The sequence below is a fragment of the Diachasma alloeum genome, unplaced genomic scaffold (genome assembly GCF_001412515.2).
Source record: "Diachasma alloeum isolate Michigan unplaced genomic scaffold, Dall2.0 Dall_scaffold_01728, whole genome shotgun sequence".
Classification (NCBI taxonomy): Eukaryota; Metazoa; Arthropoda; class Insecta; order Hymenoptera; family Braconidae; genus Diachasma; species Diachasma alloeum.
The window spans coordinates 93,125-108,242 of record NW_021681816.1 but is presented as its reverse complement, the minus strand read 5'-3'; the positions used below and the strand labels follow the sequence as shown (position 1 = coordinate 108,242).

The 15,118-nt window shown below is 40.6% G+C and overlaps 3 protein-coding genes across 3 annotated transcripts; 2 read left to right on the top strand and 1 right to left on the bottom strand.

Annotated features, from left to right (window-relative positions):
- The first annotated feature begins 3,968 nt into the window (after positions 1-3,968).
- On the top strand, positions 3,969-6,503 carry LOC107046691 (60S ribosomal protein L7a). Its single transcript, XM_015269367.2, has 5 exons — positions 3,969-4,110; positions 5,068-5,332; positions 5,449-5,669; positions 5,910-6,032; positions 6,251-6,503. The coding sequence occupies exons 1-5, from the start codon at positions 4,096-4,098 to the stop codon at positions 6,431-6,433; spliced, it is 807 nt and encodes a 268-aa protein (XP_015124853.1). The 5' UTR covers positions 3,969-4,095; the 3' UTR covers positions 6,434-6,503.
- LOC107046690 (vacuolar protein sorting-associated protein 53 homolog) lies at positions 6,495-10,644 on the bottom strand. Its single transcript, XM_015269365.1, has 3 exons — positions 10,447-10,644; positions 9,222-9,807; positions 6,495-8,819 (listed from the first exon to the last, which is right to left on the bottom strand). The coding sequence occupies exons 1-3, from the start codon at positions 10,534-10,536 to the stop codon at positions 6,982-6,984; spliced, it is 2,514 nt and encodes an 837-aa protein (XP_015124851.1). The 5' UTR covers positions 10,537-10,644; the 3' UTR covers positions 6,495-6,981.
- A 117-nt stretch (positions 10,645-10,761) lies between these two features.
- On the top strand, positions 10,762-15,053 carry LOC107046684 (N-acetylgalactosaminyltransferase 7). Its single transcript, XM_015269358.1, has 2 exons — positions 10,762-11,089; positions 12,296-15,053. Exons 1-2 carry the CDS (start codon positions 10,934-10,936, stop codon positions 13,883-13,885), a joined length of 1,746 nt encoding a protein of 581 aa, XP_015124844.1. The 5' UTR covers positions 10,762-10,933; the 3' UTR covers positions 13,886-15,053.
- Positions 15,054-15,118: the final 65 nt, after the last annotated feature.

The window sequence follows — 15,118 nt, the reverse complement described above, 5'->3', positions numbered from 1 at the left end:
CTAGAGCAATTGGTTGTCCGCCGGAAACTATTATTTATAAACAAATGACGATGGTAAATCACTCGTAATTCGTTAGCAGATGAATATAATGAATTTTTCGGTGTTTAAGGATTACTTAATTGATTAGTAAATTAAAAAAACTAACGACGTGCTAATTAAGAATCAACATTCACTTGACGAAAAAACTCGATTTTGTCGAAAGTCGACTTTCTCCCGGGAAAAATCCTAGATCTGACACTTTGGCCCCGGGTGAAAAAGAAATTTTGTATTTCGACATTTCTTGCGCCTCCGAGTATTTCAATAGCATCAGAATCGTCATTAGATCCAGAATCAACCTTCACTTGGCGAAAAAAATCGATTTTGGCGAAAGTCAACTTTCCCCCAGAAGAAATCCTAGATCTGACACTTTGGCCCCGCGTGAAAATTTTTTTTTTTCAGTTTTCACTTTTTTCACATACTTCGGAGAGTTCTGGATAACCCGTCGCTTAAATAGATGGAATCAACGTTCACCCGGCTAAAAAATACGATTTTGACAAAAGTCGACTTCCCCCCTGGAAAAACGGAAAATCTGACCCTTTGAAAATCTGAAAAAAAAACTTTTTCAGTTTTCACTTTTCTCACATACTTCAGAGAGTTCTGGATAACCCGTCGCTTAAATAGATGGAATCAACGTTCACCCGGCTAAAAAATTCGATTTTGACAAAAGTCGACTTTCCCCCTGGAAATATCCAAGATCTGACACTTTGGCTCTTGTGACCCTTGTGACCCTTTGACCGACTTTTCCCCTGAAAAAATCCAAGTTCCAAGATCTATGCTACGCCGACAAATCTGGACAGGTAGATGTCACGGTGAGTTGGCTAGCACTGCGCAGCACTTCTGCTATGTGCACCAAGCATCAGATATTTCCGAATAGGAACCTGATTGTATTCAGAACCGTCAAGACCTTGCGATACCACACTGTCGTTCATCCGAAGATGGGAACGACAAGTGCACTTTCGTCACTCTATGATACACCGAAAAATCTTGACATGTTCATGACTACGAGCCTAATGAGAGACGCATCAGTGAGCTGCAGCATTAATGAACTCATCATGAGGTATGCTTGAATGGTAAAACAAGCAGTCTGGCAGAGGCTATGCGACAGAGGACATATGACAGAAGAAATACCATCCTTTAGTATGATGGAACCTACAATCGTACAAAATTTTAGCATCCCATCTTAATTTTTTCTAGAGTTATCGTGACTACAAGGATTTCATCAAAAATATACAAAAAATTGGAAAATGCCAATTACTACCTACTTGTCCGTAGTTGAGATATTATCGTTTGATTTGACAGAAATAATCACAAGGAACATTTTGGCGTCAACCAAATTAAATTTAATCGCGTAATGTTTTAGATATTGAAGAAAAAAGATGATTTTTTAATCTGCTATATCTCAAAAACTACTTGAACGATCGAGCTGAAATTTTGCCTGGATTTGCTCCCAAACAATGCCAATTATCCCACTCATCAATGCCAATTATCCCATTTCAAATTTTTAGCTTCAACTTTACTCCTTTTTTGTTGAAATTAAAAAAAAAATCCGAAAAAACCGTACATACATACGGACATACACACACATTTCTTAAAAACATCATATTTTCGCGTTTCATAACATTATACATCATCTTCTGGCAAAATTAGAAGATGAAAATTAGAATATGAAATGATCAATCCATTCGGATTCGCATTCCATTCGGATGCAAAAATTGAGAAATTGTGTCAGTCGATCTTGAGATATTGGTGATTGAAAATTGTGAACTTTCAATTGTAAATTTTGGTGACTCACCAGTAGCTGAAATCCCCATTTGCACCTCGAGATGTTCTCCAATGCCTCCAGAAACTCATCTCCACGACGATCACTTGCACTAACATTTTTCGAAATTGAATGTTACACACAAACATAACTGAAGCCGCCACCTTACGTATATACACCCACGTCGACAAAGAAATTCCCAAGAACACCTCTAATTTGTTTAATTAAAAAAAAAACTTCATCACACTTCACAACACTAAAATTCCAATAAAATCGTGTCCCGTGTTTTCACTGAACTTGTCTTATCACTTTTTTAATTATTTAAAAAATCATTGAATCCATCTACACGCAAAACACTGGATTTATCGTCCAGAATTGCCTCCACGCGTCATCTCGTGGTGTTCCTAATACGTCGGTCACTTGGAGACTCCAGATTTTCACCATTCGAAACGTTCGTATTTTAAAACTGGTCATTCATAAAAATATTCAACTATTTTATCGTACGATTGTAGCTGTCCATTATTATCAATTAATTATTGGACTGATTTTAGTTATCTCCATAATTTGATCAGTCTTCGAACGCGAAAATAATCAGGACAGCCATTATGGATTCGCGCAGGATGTTGCATTGAGGTTTTTCCCATTGTCTCGGTGATTTTTGTTTTTACGTTTCAACACTCGTAATTTATTAAAATACTTGTAAATTTTATGATAAAATCATTATTGTCCCTTATTATTAACTGATTACTACATTTTTAATAATTATTTTGACGATTTTACCCCTTATTTTGAATAAAAGTCGGAGACGAACGCCAAGATTTCGGGATCAGACAGCCATTTTGGATGTGCGTGGAATTGTTGCGCAGACGTTTTGGCCATTGTCTCATGGTAATTTTTGTTTTTACGTTTCAACACTCGTAATTCATCAAAATACTTGTAAATTTCATGATAAAATCATTATTGTCCCTTATTATTAACTAATTAATACCTTTTTAATAATTATTTTGACGATTTTACCCTTTATTTTGAATAAAAGCCGGAGAGGAACGCCAAGAACTCGGGATCAGACAGCCATTTTGGATGTGCGTGGAATTGTTGCGCAGAGGTTTTGGCCATTGTCTCCGGGTAATTTTTGTTTTTACGTTTAAACACTCGTAATTCATCAAAATACTTGTAGATTTCATGATAAAATTATTGTTGCCCCTTATTATTAACTACTTATTACATTTTTAATAATTATTTTGACGATTTTACCCCTTATTTTGAATAAAAGCCGGAGACGAACGCCAAGGACTCGGGGATCAGTCGGCCATTTTGGATGTGCGTAGAATTGTTGCGCAGACGTTTTGGCCATTGTCCCATGGTAATTTTTATTTTTACGTTTCAACACTCGTAATTCATGAAAATAGTTGCAGATTTCATGATAAAATCATTGTTGTCCCTTATTATTAACTACTTATTACATTTTTAATAATTATTTTGACGATTTTACCCCTTATTTTGGACAAAAGCCGGAGACGAACGTCAAAAACGCGGGACTAGTCGGCCATATTAGATGTGCGCAGTGATGGTGCGTGGAGGTTTTTGCGCTCAACCAAAGAAATTTGAAAAAATCCTCACTACTCATTTGAACAAAACCTGGTCACGAAAAAAAATTCTCTATTTTTAATAAAAATAAAAGTAAATAAGGAGATATGATCTTTGAAAATCACTGATGGAAATGGATAAATTATTTTCTGAGAGAAATGTTTTCAACATCAATTGTTCTTTTCCGAAACCAACAGAATTCGTAAAATTGCTGGTTTTTTCTATGAAATATGTCTCAGAAAAAACAAGGTCATGCACTCATCTTGCGTCGATACCTAAAACACTTACAAAAAGTCAACAAAGAGGAAACAAACACAGAAACTCAGTAGATTCTGTACTCGCAATCGAGTCCTCAAGTCGCTGATGTTTTTTCCTCTTCGCCAGACACTTGTCATCACCTTTCACTACCTTTAATTGTTAATTTTCATTGTTTAAAACTAAAATTACTTGCGTCCCTCCACTTTACACATTCGAACGGAACAGAACGTAATCCCGAGCATCGTTAGTCGACGCCACCGTACGTCACGAACATTCGTACCAAGTTCCACTTCTAGGTTAAGTTGCTTGCGGTCTCCGCCAGTTGTAGGTGGCGCCACCCCTCTTTCCCCCTTTACGCGCTCGGTCGCCATACTTCGCATTTCCCGTCGCGAAGTGTTGTATTTTATATTCCATTAATTAGTGAGGAATCCCTTGATTCCTTTACCGGAAAAATGGTGCAAAAGAAGGTAAACATATTTGTTGAGAGGTGTTTCCTAATATTTTTTGGTTTTATTGATTCGGGGAATTTTGGGGTGAGGTTGAATGTCGGTGGGGTCGGCTCCTCGACAGATGCACCTCCACGTTATCAACATGTCTAAATTCGTGAGATAATTATTTTTTGGGACTTTAAAAACCGCTGTTTAAATAACTACAAGGTGTCCAATTATTTCGTCGGAGAGTGAATTTTCGAACGTCAGATGGTTAATTTTCATTCGGAATAAAAACATTGGGATGATTTCTAGTTCTCTAGATCTTCTCAAGTAAAATATTGAGGTTATTAAACAGATGATTTCCCCCCGATGTATCCACAAGGATTTGATGACATTCTCATATTAAAAAATGATGATATAATTAATGGGAATAGGCGCAAATAATTTCTGTTTCTCGAGAAGACAATTTCTTTTCTCCTAATGATCTGCTCTATGAGATTAATTTTCACTTCATCAGCATGTCTAAATTTGAAATAAAATTACTTTTCAATGATACAAAGATATCACTCAAAACAACTATCATTTATCCAATCACTTGAGAAATTAATTTGTAAATGTCGAAATTAATTTGGAAATGTTGCCTTCTAATTTGAACAAAAACATCGGAGCATACTAGACAACTCAAATGAAATATTTAGACTATTAAGATGATAATTTGCTATCGAATATATTCACAAGTCTCTAATGATACCTTCTTTTCCCATAAAAAATCCTAAAATCACTTGGAACAGGTAAAAACGAATTTTGCGTCTCAAAAAAATATTCAACTTTTCTAAAGAGACTTCAACTTGAGAAAACCCAATGATGACAAAAAATAGAGCCAATCCCATGATTTGCTGTGAGAAGACACCTATTTTTCGGCTGAAATCTTCAAAAACCTTTTAAAACGATAAAAATCCTTGAGAAGTGACTAATCAAAAATTTCCTCTGTAGCCCAAGAAGAAGGTAGGGAAGAAGGTAGCAGCTGCTCCCTTGGCAGTGAAGAAAGTCGAGCTGAAGAAGCAGACAAACCCACTGTTCGAGAAGCGCACTCGCAACTTTGGAATTGGCCAGGACATCCAGCCAGCTCGTGACCTGAGCAGATTCGTCAAATGGCCCAAGTACATTCGCATCCAGCGTCAGAGGGCTGTCCTCCAGAAGCGTCTGAAGGTTCCACCACCAATTAACCAGTTCACCCAGACCCTCGACAAACAGACAGGTGAATATTTTTACTCTATTCCATACCAATTGTTGTATTCATCTTCCTGGGAGGTGAATATAATGATCAAATCATTAAGAATGAGTTTCTGAAAATATATTTCATTGGTTTTTTAGCAACACAGTTGTTCAAAATCCTGGAGAAGTACAGGCCAGAGTCAGCTGACGCGAAGAAGAGGAGGCTAAAGGCTAGGGCTGAGGACAAAGTTGGCAAGAAGGAGGACACACCAACCAAGAGGCCAAACGTTGTGCGCAGTGGAACCAACACTGTTACAACACTCGTGGAACAGAAGAAGGCACAACTTGTTGTCATTGCTCACGATGTGGATCCCATTGAGGTAAATAATTACAATACCTCCAAAACAATTAATTAGTTTAGTACCTTCAACATGAAGTTGAATTCATAATTTTAATTTCCTATGATGTTAGAATTTCTTCACCTGAGACGAGAGGAGTAACAAATTCCTCTGGTTCAGAGGATGAGAATTGACTCTGAGTGATTTCCAATCTAAAATCCAAAGTGAATGATCTTATCTGAAAAAAGAAACTAATTTATAATTTCTTGTCATGTTTACCAGGTCGTCCTCTTCCTCCCTGCTCTCTGTCGTAAGATGGGAGTTCCATACTGCATCATCAAGGGCAAAGCTCGTCTGGGACGTCTCGTGAGACGCAAGACCTGCACTGCAGTCGCCCTCACACAGGTAAAAACCGCCTCCAAACCCTCAGAATCCTATTTCAACCATTGAAACTACACCTAGAGTTCCAAAATACTCAATGATGAAAGATAATAGAGCCAATCCCATGAGTTGTTGTGATAAGACACCTATTTTTCAACTGAATCCCTTAGAAAACTCACCAAATCAATGAATTAATCCTTAAAAATCATTGAACTAATCAAACAATTTTTTTAATTCTTCAGGTTGACTCTGCCGACCGAGCCAACTTCACCAAGGTCGTCGAGGCAATCAAGACCAACTTCAACGATCGTCACGACGAGATCAGACGTCACTGGGGTGGTGGTCTTCTCGGCAGCAAATCAGCCGCAAGAATCGCCAAATTGGAGAAGGCCAAGGCTAAGGAGCTCGCCCAGAAGCAGGGTTAAGGAAACTTAGGTTTTATACTCTCATCTGGTCGATTAAAAAAATAATAAAAACATGAAAAAAAAAAGTAAACATACTCTTTTATTTAAAAACAAAAAAGACAAGAGCTAAAAATCATTCTCCAGTATTACTCAAAACTACAAATAAAAGTCGTCATTTCAACAATCAACTCATTCAATATATGCAATTACTAACAGACGACACGTAACTCAAAGTGATAATTTACAAAATTCGGTAGTAAAATTGTAAAATACGATCATTATACTTCAATTTTTCATTCACCACTTAAATCTCTTCAGTAATATTGATCTTCTATTTACTAATTAAAATTCACTCATACCGGGTTGCTAAAATTACAAATTACAATTAGAAATTACTACATTAATTAGATAATTAAATATATACAATTCTTAAGACGAACGAAGCTTAATCCCCACGGATTCCTCATTGACATTAACATGTTTCCTTCAATCGACTCATCAAGACAATTCCACATTAAAAAAAAAAATCAAATACTTCATCACTGGATTCCTCCCTAAAAATTGGAGTTCTACATTCTCTTCTTGATAAGTTTCTCCAGCCTCTTGATTTTCCCCGCCTCCAATTCAGGGCTGTTTCTCACAAAGTGTCCCTGAGCCTCCCCCACCCCCACCTCACTCCCCCCAATCCTGAACTGCTCGACAAGAGCAGCCTGCTCCTGCTTCCTGAGCCCCTTCATATCCAGAATCTTCTGGAACTCCTGCACCTGTAAATCCGGCAGCAGCCTCCTGCACTGTTCTGCAAACGCCTTGGGACACTCTGTCGTCGACATGACGACCTTGAGTATCATTTCAGCCTTAGCCATTCCCTTGACAACGACTTTGGTGTAAGTGGCAGGAGCCTTTCTCGACACCTGACACCCAGTCGACGGTAGATCCAGCAGAGCAGTCTTCAACATGTGAACATCCAGCAGCAACTGCTCTGCCCCAACAGCACTCAGTGGTTTGCACCTGTACAACTGCTGCACGAGCTTGGGAATGAACGAACTCACAAACTTCACACACAACTGCGTGAAGTACTTCCTGCAGGAGGACAGTCTGTCCCTGATGGCAGGAATGGTCTGCCTCAAATGGGCAACAATAGTGCTGACGTAGGGGCTCTGATCTCCAACCCCTTCAATCGCCCCCCACTGTATCTTGATCATCGCTGTCAATGCAGGATCACAGGCGGCTTCCAGGTCCTGCACGAGTAGCTGAATGCAATTCGAAATGACATTGTGAAAAATGTCCTGCTCCTGGGAGAGATTGATCTTATCGGAAAACGCTTTGTCCGTCTTCTCCTTGAGCTTCTCCTCCAACTGCTGAGTGGTCTCCAAGCAGTACTCAGCTGTCGTCAGGATACAGCAGATCCTCGACTGCTCCTCCTTGCTGAACCTAGTGGTCTCCCCCTCCTTCAAGAAGCTCTGAAAGTTCTGAATGAGTCCGGCTGTCGATAAATCCCTGAAGTCCCTCGTAATGCTGCTCATACTGGTCCCCAGGCTCGTCCCCCCGATCTTCGGGAGATTATTCTGCAGAAGCTTGAGGGCGTACTCCCTCAGATACTTCTGGAACGTCTCGGCGAGACTCAGCATGATGGGCCCAGTGCTCAGCTGCGTGCACTGAAGCATGCACTTCTTGTAGAAAACGAAGAGATCAGCACATGAGGACAGCACACTGCTGGGCCCCTCGACTCCGTCGAAGTCCTTGGCTCCTGGGGGCTGACTCTTGCAGTCTGCAACGAACTTCTCCATCAGCTCTGCGAGGTTCCTGTCCAAACTCTCTATGTAGATGTTTAAATAAGGCTCGAAGCATCTGCCCACCAGATTGGCAAAGGGAGTGACAGGTGGCTTATCACTCTCACTTTTTTCAGTATTTCCCTCCTCGAAGGGGTTTCCAGGCACCTCTTCTGCACGGGCCTCCACTTGGGCCACCTTCTTCAGGGGGTCAGAGCCTTCCAGGGTCACCCCTGAAAACCTCTTGGCCAAGAGACTCTCGAAATTCGTTGTCCTCTGTATCGCGTACAGTAGCAACTTCACGTCAATCTCGAGGCGCCTCTTCTGCATCAGCTTGGAGAGATCCTCTCGGGTTACGTTGCAGAACTGCACAGCTATTCTCTCGGATATCTCCCAGTCCAGCGGAAAGATCGTACCGAATTTCTGCTCGAAGTCCATTAGGTGTTTCTTTATCCAGGTGTATCGCTTGTCGATCTTGTCCAGCCACGCGATGTCCTGGTTCTCGTCGAAGAGGTGGGCGTACTCCTGGAGCTGGATACCAACGAACCACGTGAGGAGGTCCTTCTTTACCTTCGGGTCCAGAACTGAGAGGACTAGACAGCCTTCTGTCAACTGGGTGAAGTGTTTAGGGTTCTGGCCTGAGAATGGAAATGCAAAATTACTGGGATTTTGTGGCATTTAATTCCAAGGATTTTAAGATGTTTGTATTATTTCTTATGAATTCTATGAAGTTTCATTTGTCGACGAACAATTGTTGGAAAATGTTCGATTGATAAAAATGTGAAATCATAGTCCGTTTTTAAATCAATTGAATAGTCTTGGATTGAGTCTCAGAGACTTGGAAGAGATTTAAAATAATGCTTCGGAAGAAAAATGAAAATTCACAGGTGAAATTTTTTTCAACAGTTTTGTGACAAGTGATTTTGTCACTTTCGTTCTGATCAAATTGGTCAGTAATTAGTTTGCGGTCAGTGAAGTTTAATTAAAACGTGTAAAATAACGATAAGTTGAAGGGTCAGTTATTTTCGTTGTATCCCTACCTGAGAATGCCTCTTTGAAGTCCGAAGTGATCTGCTGGGCGAGTTCTATCTCTATTTGATGGACTTCACTGGATAATTCCTTGATCTGGGGGATGTCCATGTACGAGCTGAAGTACTGCATCACCTCCATGATGGCTTGGAGCTTCAGGACTATCTCTCCGTACTGTTTCTTCTGGGTTAGGCTTTTTAGACTGTCTACCTCACCCACTAGGACGTGCAGCTTGTTCAGGGACGTGATGGACGCTGTGAGGTTCCTCTTTGCGAAGTCCAGCTGCTTAATGTCTCGGGTGATCTCCTTCACCGTCTCCTCAGACTGCTCTGCTTTGTCTTTTATGTCCTTTATGTGGATGAAGAGCTGGCGGATGACCTTTTGCGCGTCGTCCAGGGCTGCTCTGCCGTCCTGACCCACGTTCGTCTGACCTCGGACGACTGAACGAATCTCCTTGTCGATGGAGCTGATCTTGTATTCCATTTCGTTCACGACGTCGTCGATGTTCGAGAGCGACTGCTCCGTGGGGAACAGGGAGTTTATGTAGTCTACTACGTTGAAGTTTGGTTGGTCTAGGGGGTCTGTGCTTGGGAGAACCTGTGGAGGTGAGGGGCAACAAAATTTTGAGATTTTTTTGGGGAGGTTTTAGGGCTCTGAGATTTAATGAGTATGAAAAGAGAGTGGAGACTCAACTTTACCAGTTTTTTGAGGGTATTTATGGGAAATATTTTAGGAAATCGAATTCATCTCAAGACATAATAATAGGCTTTTCTATGCTAAACTCCACTGGACTAGGTATTTGTTATCAATGTTGTCAGTGCATATAATTAATTTGAACTTTGTTCGGGGAAAAGTGTAATGATAAGTTTGAAAACTCATTATTGAAAGTTTTGGCAATTGAAGAAATGTCAAAATTCATTTTTTCCGTTATTGTGTGAAGATAAAATCCCAAATACATCAGAAAGTTTAAGAATATAAAATAAAATAACTTTTTTTTTTAAACTCAATAACATCCCAATCCAATTGAATCTGTGGTTTAAAAACCGATTCCAAAAATTTTCACAATTATGTTTCCATCTCAACGAACAACAGTAAATGTCAACTAAAATCTATGAATTACGCTCTGTAAACCTCTTCGGTTTTTGCAACTGAAAAAAAAATCTAAAAATTTTCATTTTTCGAAAATTCGTTCCAAATTCCCTAACTGCACTATATACTCTGCTATCGTTTAATAACCTGTTCAATGACACTCTGCACACTCTCCGGGAAGGTATAAACCGTCGACTGCAGCTCCTCGACCTCATCCTCCTCATGAGTCCCCATCATCTCGAAATAGTAAAAACTCCACACTTCACTGAGCACCAAAACTCGTCTCAATTCAATTAAAAATCCAGGTTCTGCTCCGAAATTAACTGTCACACTGCCAGCTGTGGTGACAGGTGCTCCAAAAAATGCCCCGAATTTCTACCTTGCCGATGTTTATGATCGAAACTCCCACGACACCTCGGGGCATTAAAAAGTGATCGTCAAATACACTGGACCAATCGGAGTCAATTGGAAAATGTAAACGTGTCATGGAACAGATGCATATAAACCCGCGGCATAATCCCCTCCGGATTAAATAGAGTATTGAGTTTGCACTCGAGGAAATGGTGGAATTGGTCTGACTGAGAGAACTCTGGGGTTTTATTTTTTAAGTGATTATTGTTGGGACTGGTGAATAATGAGAGTTTTGAGGATGAGGCGAAGTCGCACGGTGAATGCCCTCATTGGCTTGACAGTTGTGGTTTTAGTAGTTTACGCTGTTTGTTCGACATTCTCGACAGATCATGTCAATAATATTAAGGATTATTGGGCCGAGGGACTGCGGGGCAAAAGGGTGAGAGGATTTCATCATTTTATTGGGGTTTGGGACTCTAGGGGAAGCGCTGGAGCCTGCAGGTCTTCTCCAGCGGGAGGGCAACATTCTTTATGACGCGGAGAGGGGGAAGTTGTGGGTTTGAAGGGTTATTTACTCAGATGGGGTCTATTCAATTTTTTTGGGTCAAAAATTCAGAGGGAATTGAAAAATACAGTTTTTTAAAATTTGATCTCCCTGTTTTTAGTTATTAGGAAAAATGGAGGGATTTACAATAATTTTGTGAAGGATTTTTCGTTTCTGGAATTTTCAAAAAGAACTTTTGATTCTGGTGATGGAAAGATTATTTTTTATGGGAGAAATATCAATTTACATTCGGAAACTCAGAGGGAATCGTAATTACTTTTGTTTCATCTTCTATTCAGTTCTGTCTTTTTAAATGTGATTTCGTTATTTTTAATTATTGAACATCGAGGAATGAACAATAATTTTATGAAGTATTTTTCATTCAACGGATATTGATTTAAATGTCTTTCATTTGTTCTTGGGGGATCGGAAAATCAAAGGGGATTGAACTAGCATTTTTATTCTTTATATCTTCTATTCACTTTCAATTTTTCTTTTCTAATTGAGTCGTTCTCAGTGATGTTCGGAATAATTTTCCAAAGTATCGATGTATTCACCAATGATACCCGATAAAAATGCATTCACATATACGCATTTCAGGATTAACTTCCGAGCGGTCGAATAAAATTGAATACCACGTCAGCAATAATAGCAAATACTTCTGTTGGTCAATGACATTGACCAATCTCAGCATTATTCAATAAATATTTCACGAAAAACTTGAACGATTTTTACTTTAACTTCTTTTTTATACAGTCATCGCGTAATTTCAACTTTTCAATAATATTTATAATTTATTTATTACAAATATATTTTCAAACCATAAATTTCCTTCTTAATCATTCATGTATTCTGTTGTCCTGTCTCTTTGAAAATAGAGAACTGTAGAATCGTTTGATCGAGTATTTTTTATATAAAACTCAAACCCCAAAAATTTAATTTCCCTGCAAAATTAGTTTCACCACCCCCCTAATTCGTAACTATTTCCAGTTACAATGTCTCGATAACTGTAGCCGAAAGCCTTCAAAAAATAAAACCCTAAATTCCCGCAATGACAAAAAACAAAGAGAAGCCCTGAATCACGTTTGCAATGGCCTTCAGGTCCCCCGGTTCATAGAAGACCCCGGGAATTTCGAGCCGCGGGACGTGAAGCCGCGCAAGGGTCCCGGTGAGGGTGGCAAGTCCCACGTCCTCCGCGACGACCAGCAAAACGACGTCCAACAGTCGGAATCGGACTACGGCATGAACATGGTCTGCTCCGACGAGATCTCCCTGGACCGAAGTATCCCGGACATGCGCCCGGACGAGTGCAAGCACTGGGACTACCCGGAGCAGTTGCCAAAGACGAGTGTGATCATAGTATTCCACAACGAGGGCTGGTCAGTGCTGCTGCGGACAGTCCACAGCGTGATAAACCGAACGCCGCCCCAATTCCTGGAGGAAGTGCTTCTCGTGGACGACTTCTCCGACAAGGAGAACCTGAAGAGCGAGCTGGAATCCTACATCGAGCGGTGGAACGGAAAGGTTCGACTGCTGAGGAACACGGAGAGACAGGGCCTGATCAGAACTCGCTCGCGAGGGGCCAGAGAGGCCCGTGGAGAGGTGATCGTCTTCCTGGACGCCCACTGCGAGGTCAACATAAACTGGCTGCCGCCCCTGCTGGCGCCCATCGCAGTCAGCAGCACTGTGATGACAGTCCCAATAATCGACGGAATAGACCACAAGACCTTCGAGTACCGTCCGGTGTACCAGGAGGGCCACCTGTACCGTGGCATCTTCGAGTGGGGGATGCTGTACAAAGAGAACGAGGTCCCCAAACGAGAGTTGAAGACTCGAGCCTACTCCAGCGAGCCCTACAAGTCCCCCACCCACGCTGGAGGGCTCTTCGCCATGAACAGGAAGTTCTTCCTTTCCCTGGGGGGTTACGACGAGGGTCTCCTGGTCTGGGGTGGTGAGAACTTCGAGCTGAGCTTCAAGGTCTGGCAGTGTGGGGGGAGCATCCTCTGGGTGCCGTGCTCCCACGTGGGCCACGTCTACAGGGGATTCATGCCCTACAATTTTGGAAAGCTCGCGCAGAAGAAGAAGGGACCTCTCATCACCATTAATTATAAGAGGGTCATTGAGACGTGGTTCGACGAGAAGCACAAGGAGTTCTTCTACACCAGGGAACCCCTAGCCAGGCTGCTGGATCACGGTGACATCAGTGAGCAGCTCAAGTTCAAGGAGAGGAAGAAGTGCAAGAACTTTCAGTGGTTCATGGACAATGTGGCTTATGATGTTTACGATAAGTTTCCAGAGCTGCCGCCGAATATTCATTGGGGGGAGCTCAGGAGTGCTGCCACTTCAGCCTGTCTGGACACCATGGGGCAGGCACCACCGACCTTGATGGCCACTTCGCATTGTCATGGGTATGGGAACAATCAGCTTGTGAGGCTGAATGCCAAGGGGCAGATGGGGATTGGGGAGAGGTGTGTCGAGGCTGATAGCCAGGGGATTAAGCTGGCCTTCTGCAGGCTGGGGACTGTTGACGGACCCTGGCAGTACGACGAGAAGACCAAGACTCTTCTTCATAGGGTTCACAAAAAGTGCGTGGCTTTTCATCCGCAGACTCATCAACTTTCACTCATGCCGTGCGATGTTAACAATGTTTATCAGCAGTGGAGTTTTCACCAGATACATCCCGACTGGTGAAAGTCGAGGGCATTGTTGCGCACAGGTCTCTACTATTGAGTACTTAAGACTAGCTGTGAAGTTTTGGAGGATAGGGGTTTTTGGGAGGAGTTGGGAGGTAGATATTTGCAGAATTGGGAGAGTTATTTTGAATAGTTGGAGTTTAGTCTATTTTATGAGTCTGGTGGGGTTTTGCGGGACTTTGTTTAGTGCTGGTTTTGAGAATTTAAACACGTAGTTTTTTATTTTTATAAATAGTGAGGGATTAACGAGTTGTATTCGTGAAATTTAATGAGTTGATGGCAAAAGCTGAAAGTGGAGTTATTTTGAAGGTTTGGAGAAATGCCGTTTGCAGTTTATGATATGCATGATTAAAAATATCTTCAGTTTTTAAGGGGAAAGTAATGTTTACAGCTGAGAAATGTTGGATTTAAAGAAAATTACTTTTCCTAATTTTTTTGATACTCTTAGGTGTTTTATGACACATCAATTGGAGTTTTTGGAGTGAAAAATTTCATGCAACAAAATTGAATTGAGTTGTGAGGATTTCCGTAATCATTTTGCATTTTTGGAGAGCCTCTGTTTCTCTTCTACTATGATATAAATAAAAAATTATCCCTTTACTCTCTCGTTACACTAGATCGATAGAGTTGTAATTTCGTGAATCCAAGACTAAATAAATCAATCTTCCTGATTTTTCTGATACTCGTAGGTACTCAAGACATTCCGCCAAGTCATTCCTCATGATTCTTGAACCAGTGTTTACACACGTCCCAATTTTATAAGATTTTTTTAGCCCAGGATCTTCCACTTGACAGAGATTAAAGTTCTGGACTTAGTTCAATTCTTGGTATACGATTTATGAAGAAAACCCTCGAATGTATAGTGAATCATTTACTTGTGCCGAATTTATGTAATTGTGTGAATCAATCAAGGATTCAGCAACCTCGAAACTATCAGAATCGACTAATACCTAGATATAAATTGAATGAAAAATCTAAAAAAATAGGTATCTGCACTCAAGAACTAACAAATAATTTTTTATATCTAAATATAAAAAATGACTGACAAAAAATCATTGAAGAACAAATTTGTTTAATCTACCTGTTAATTCATTCACACCGAACTCGTGTAATTTAATATGCCAACAATTACTATTTTATTACGAAATAAATGATGTTTATATTTACGTCAACTATCCCATTCATTTAATCCCTAAAATCCCCCCAAATTCTAAAATAATGAAAAAATCAG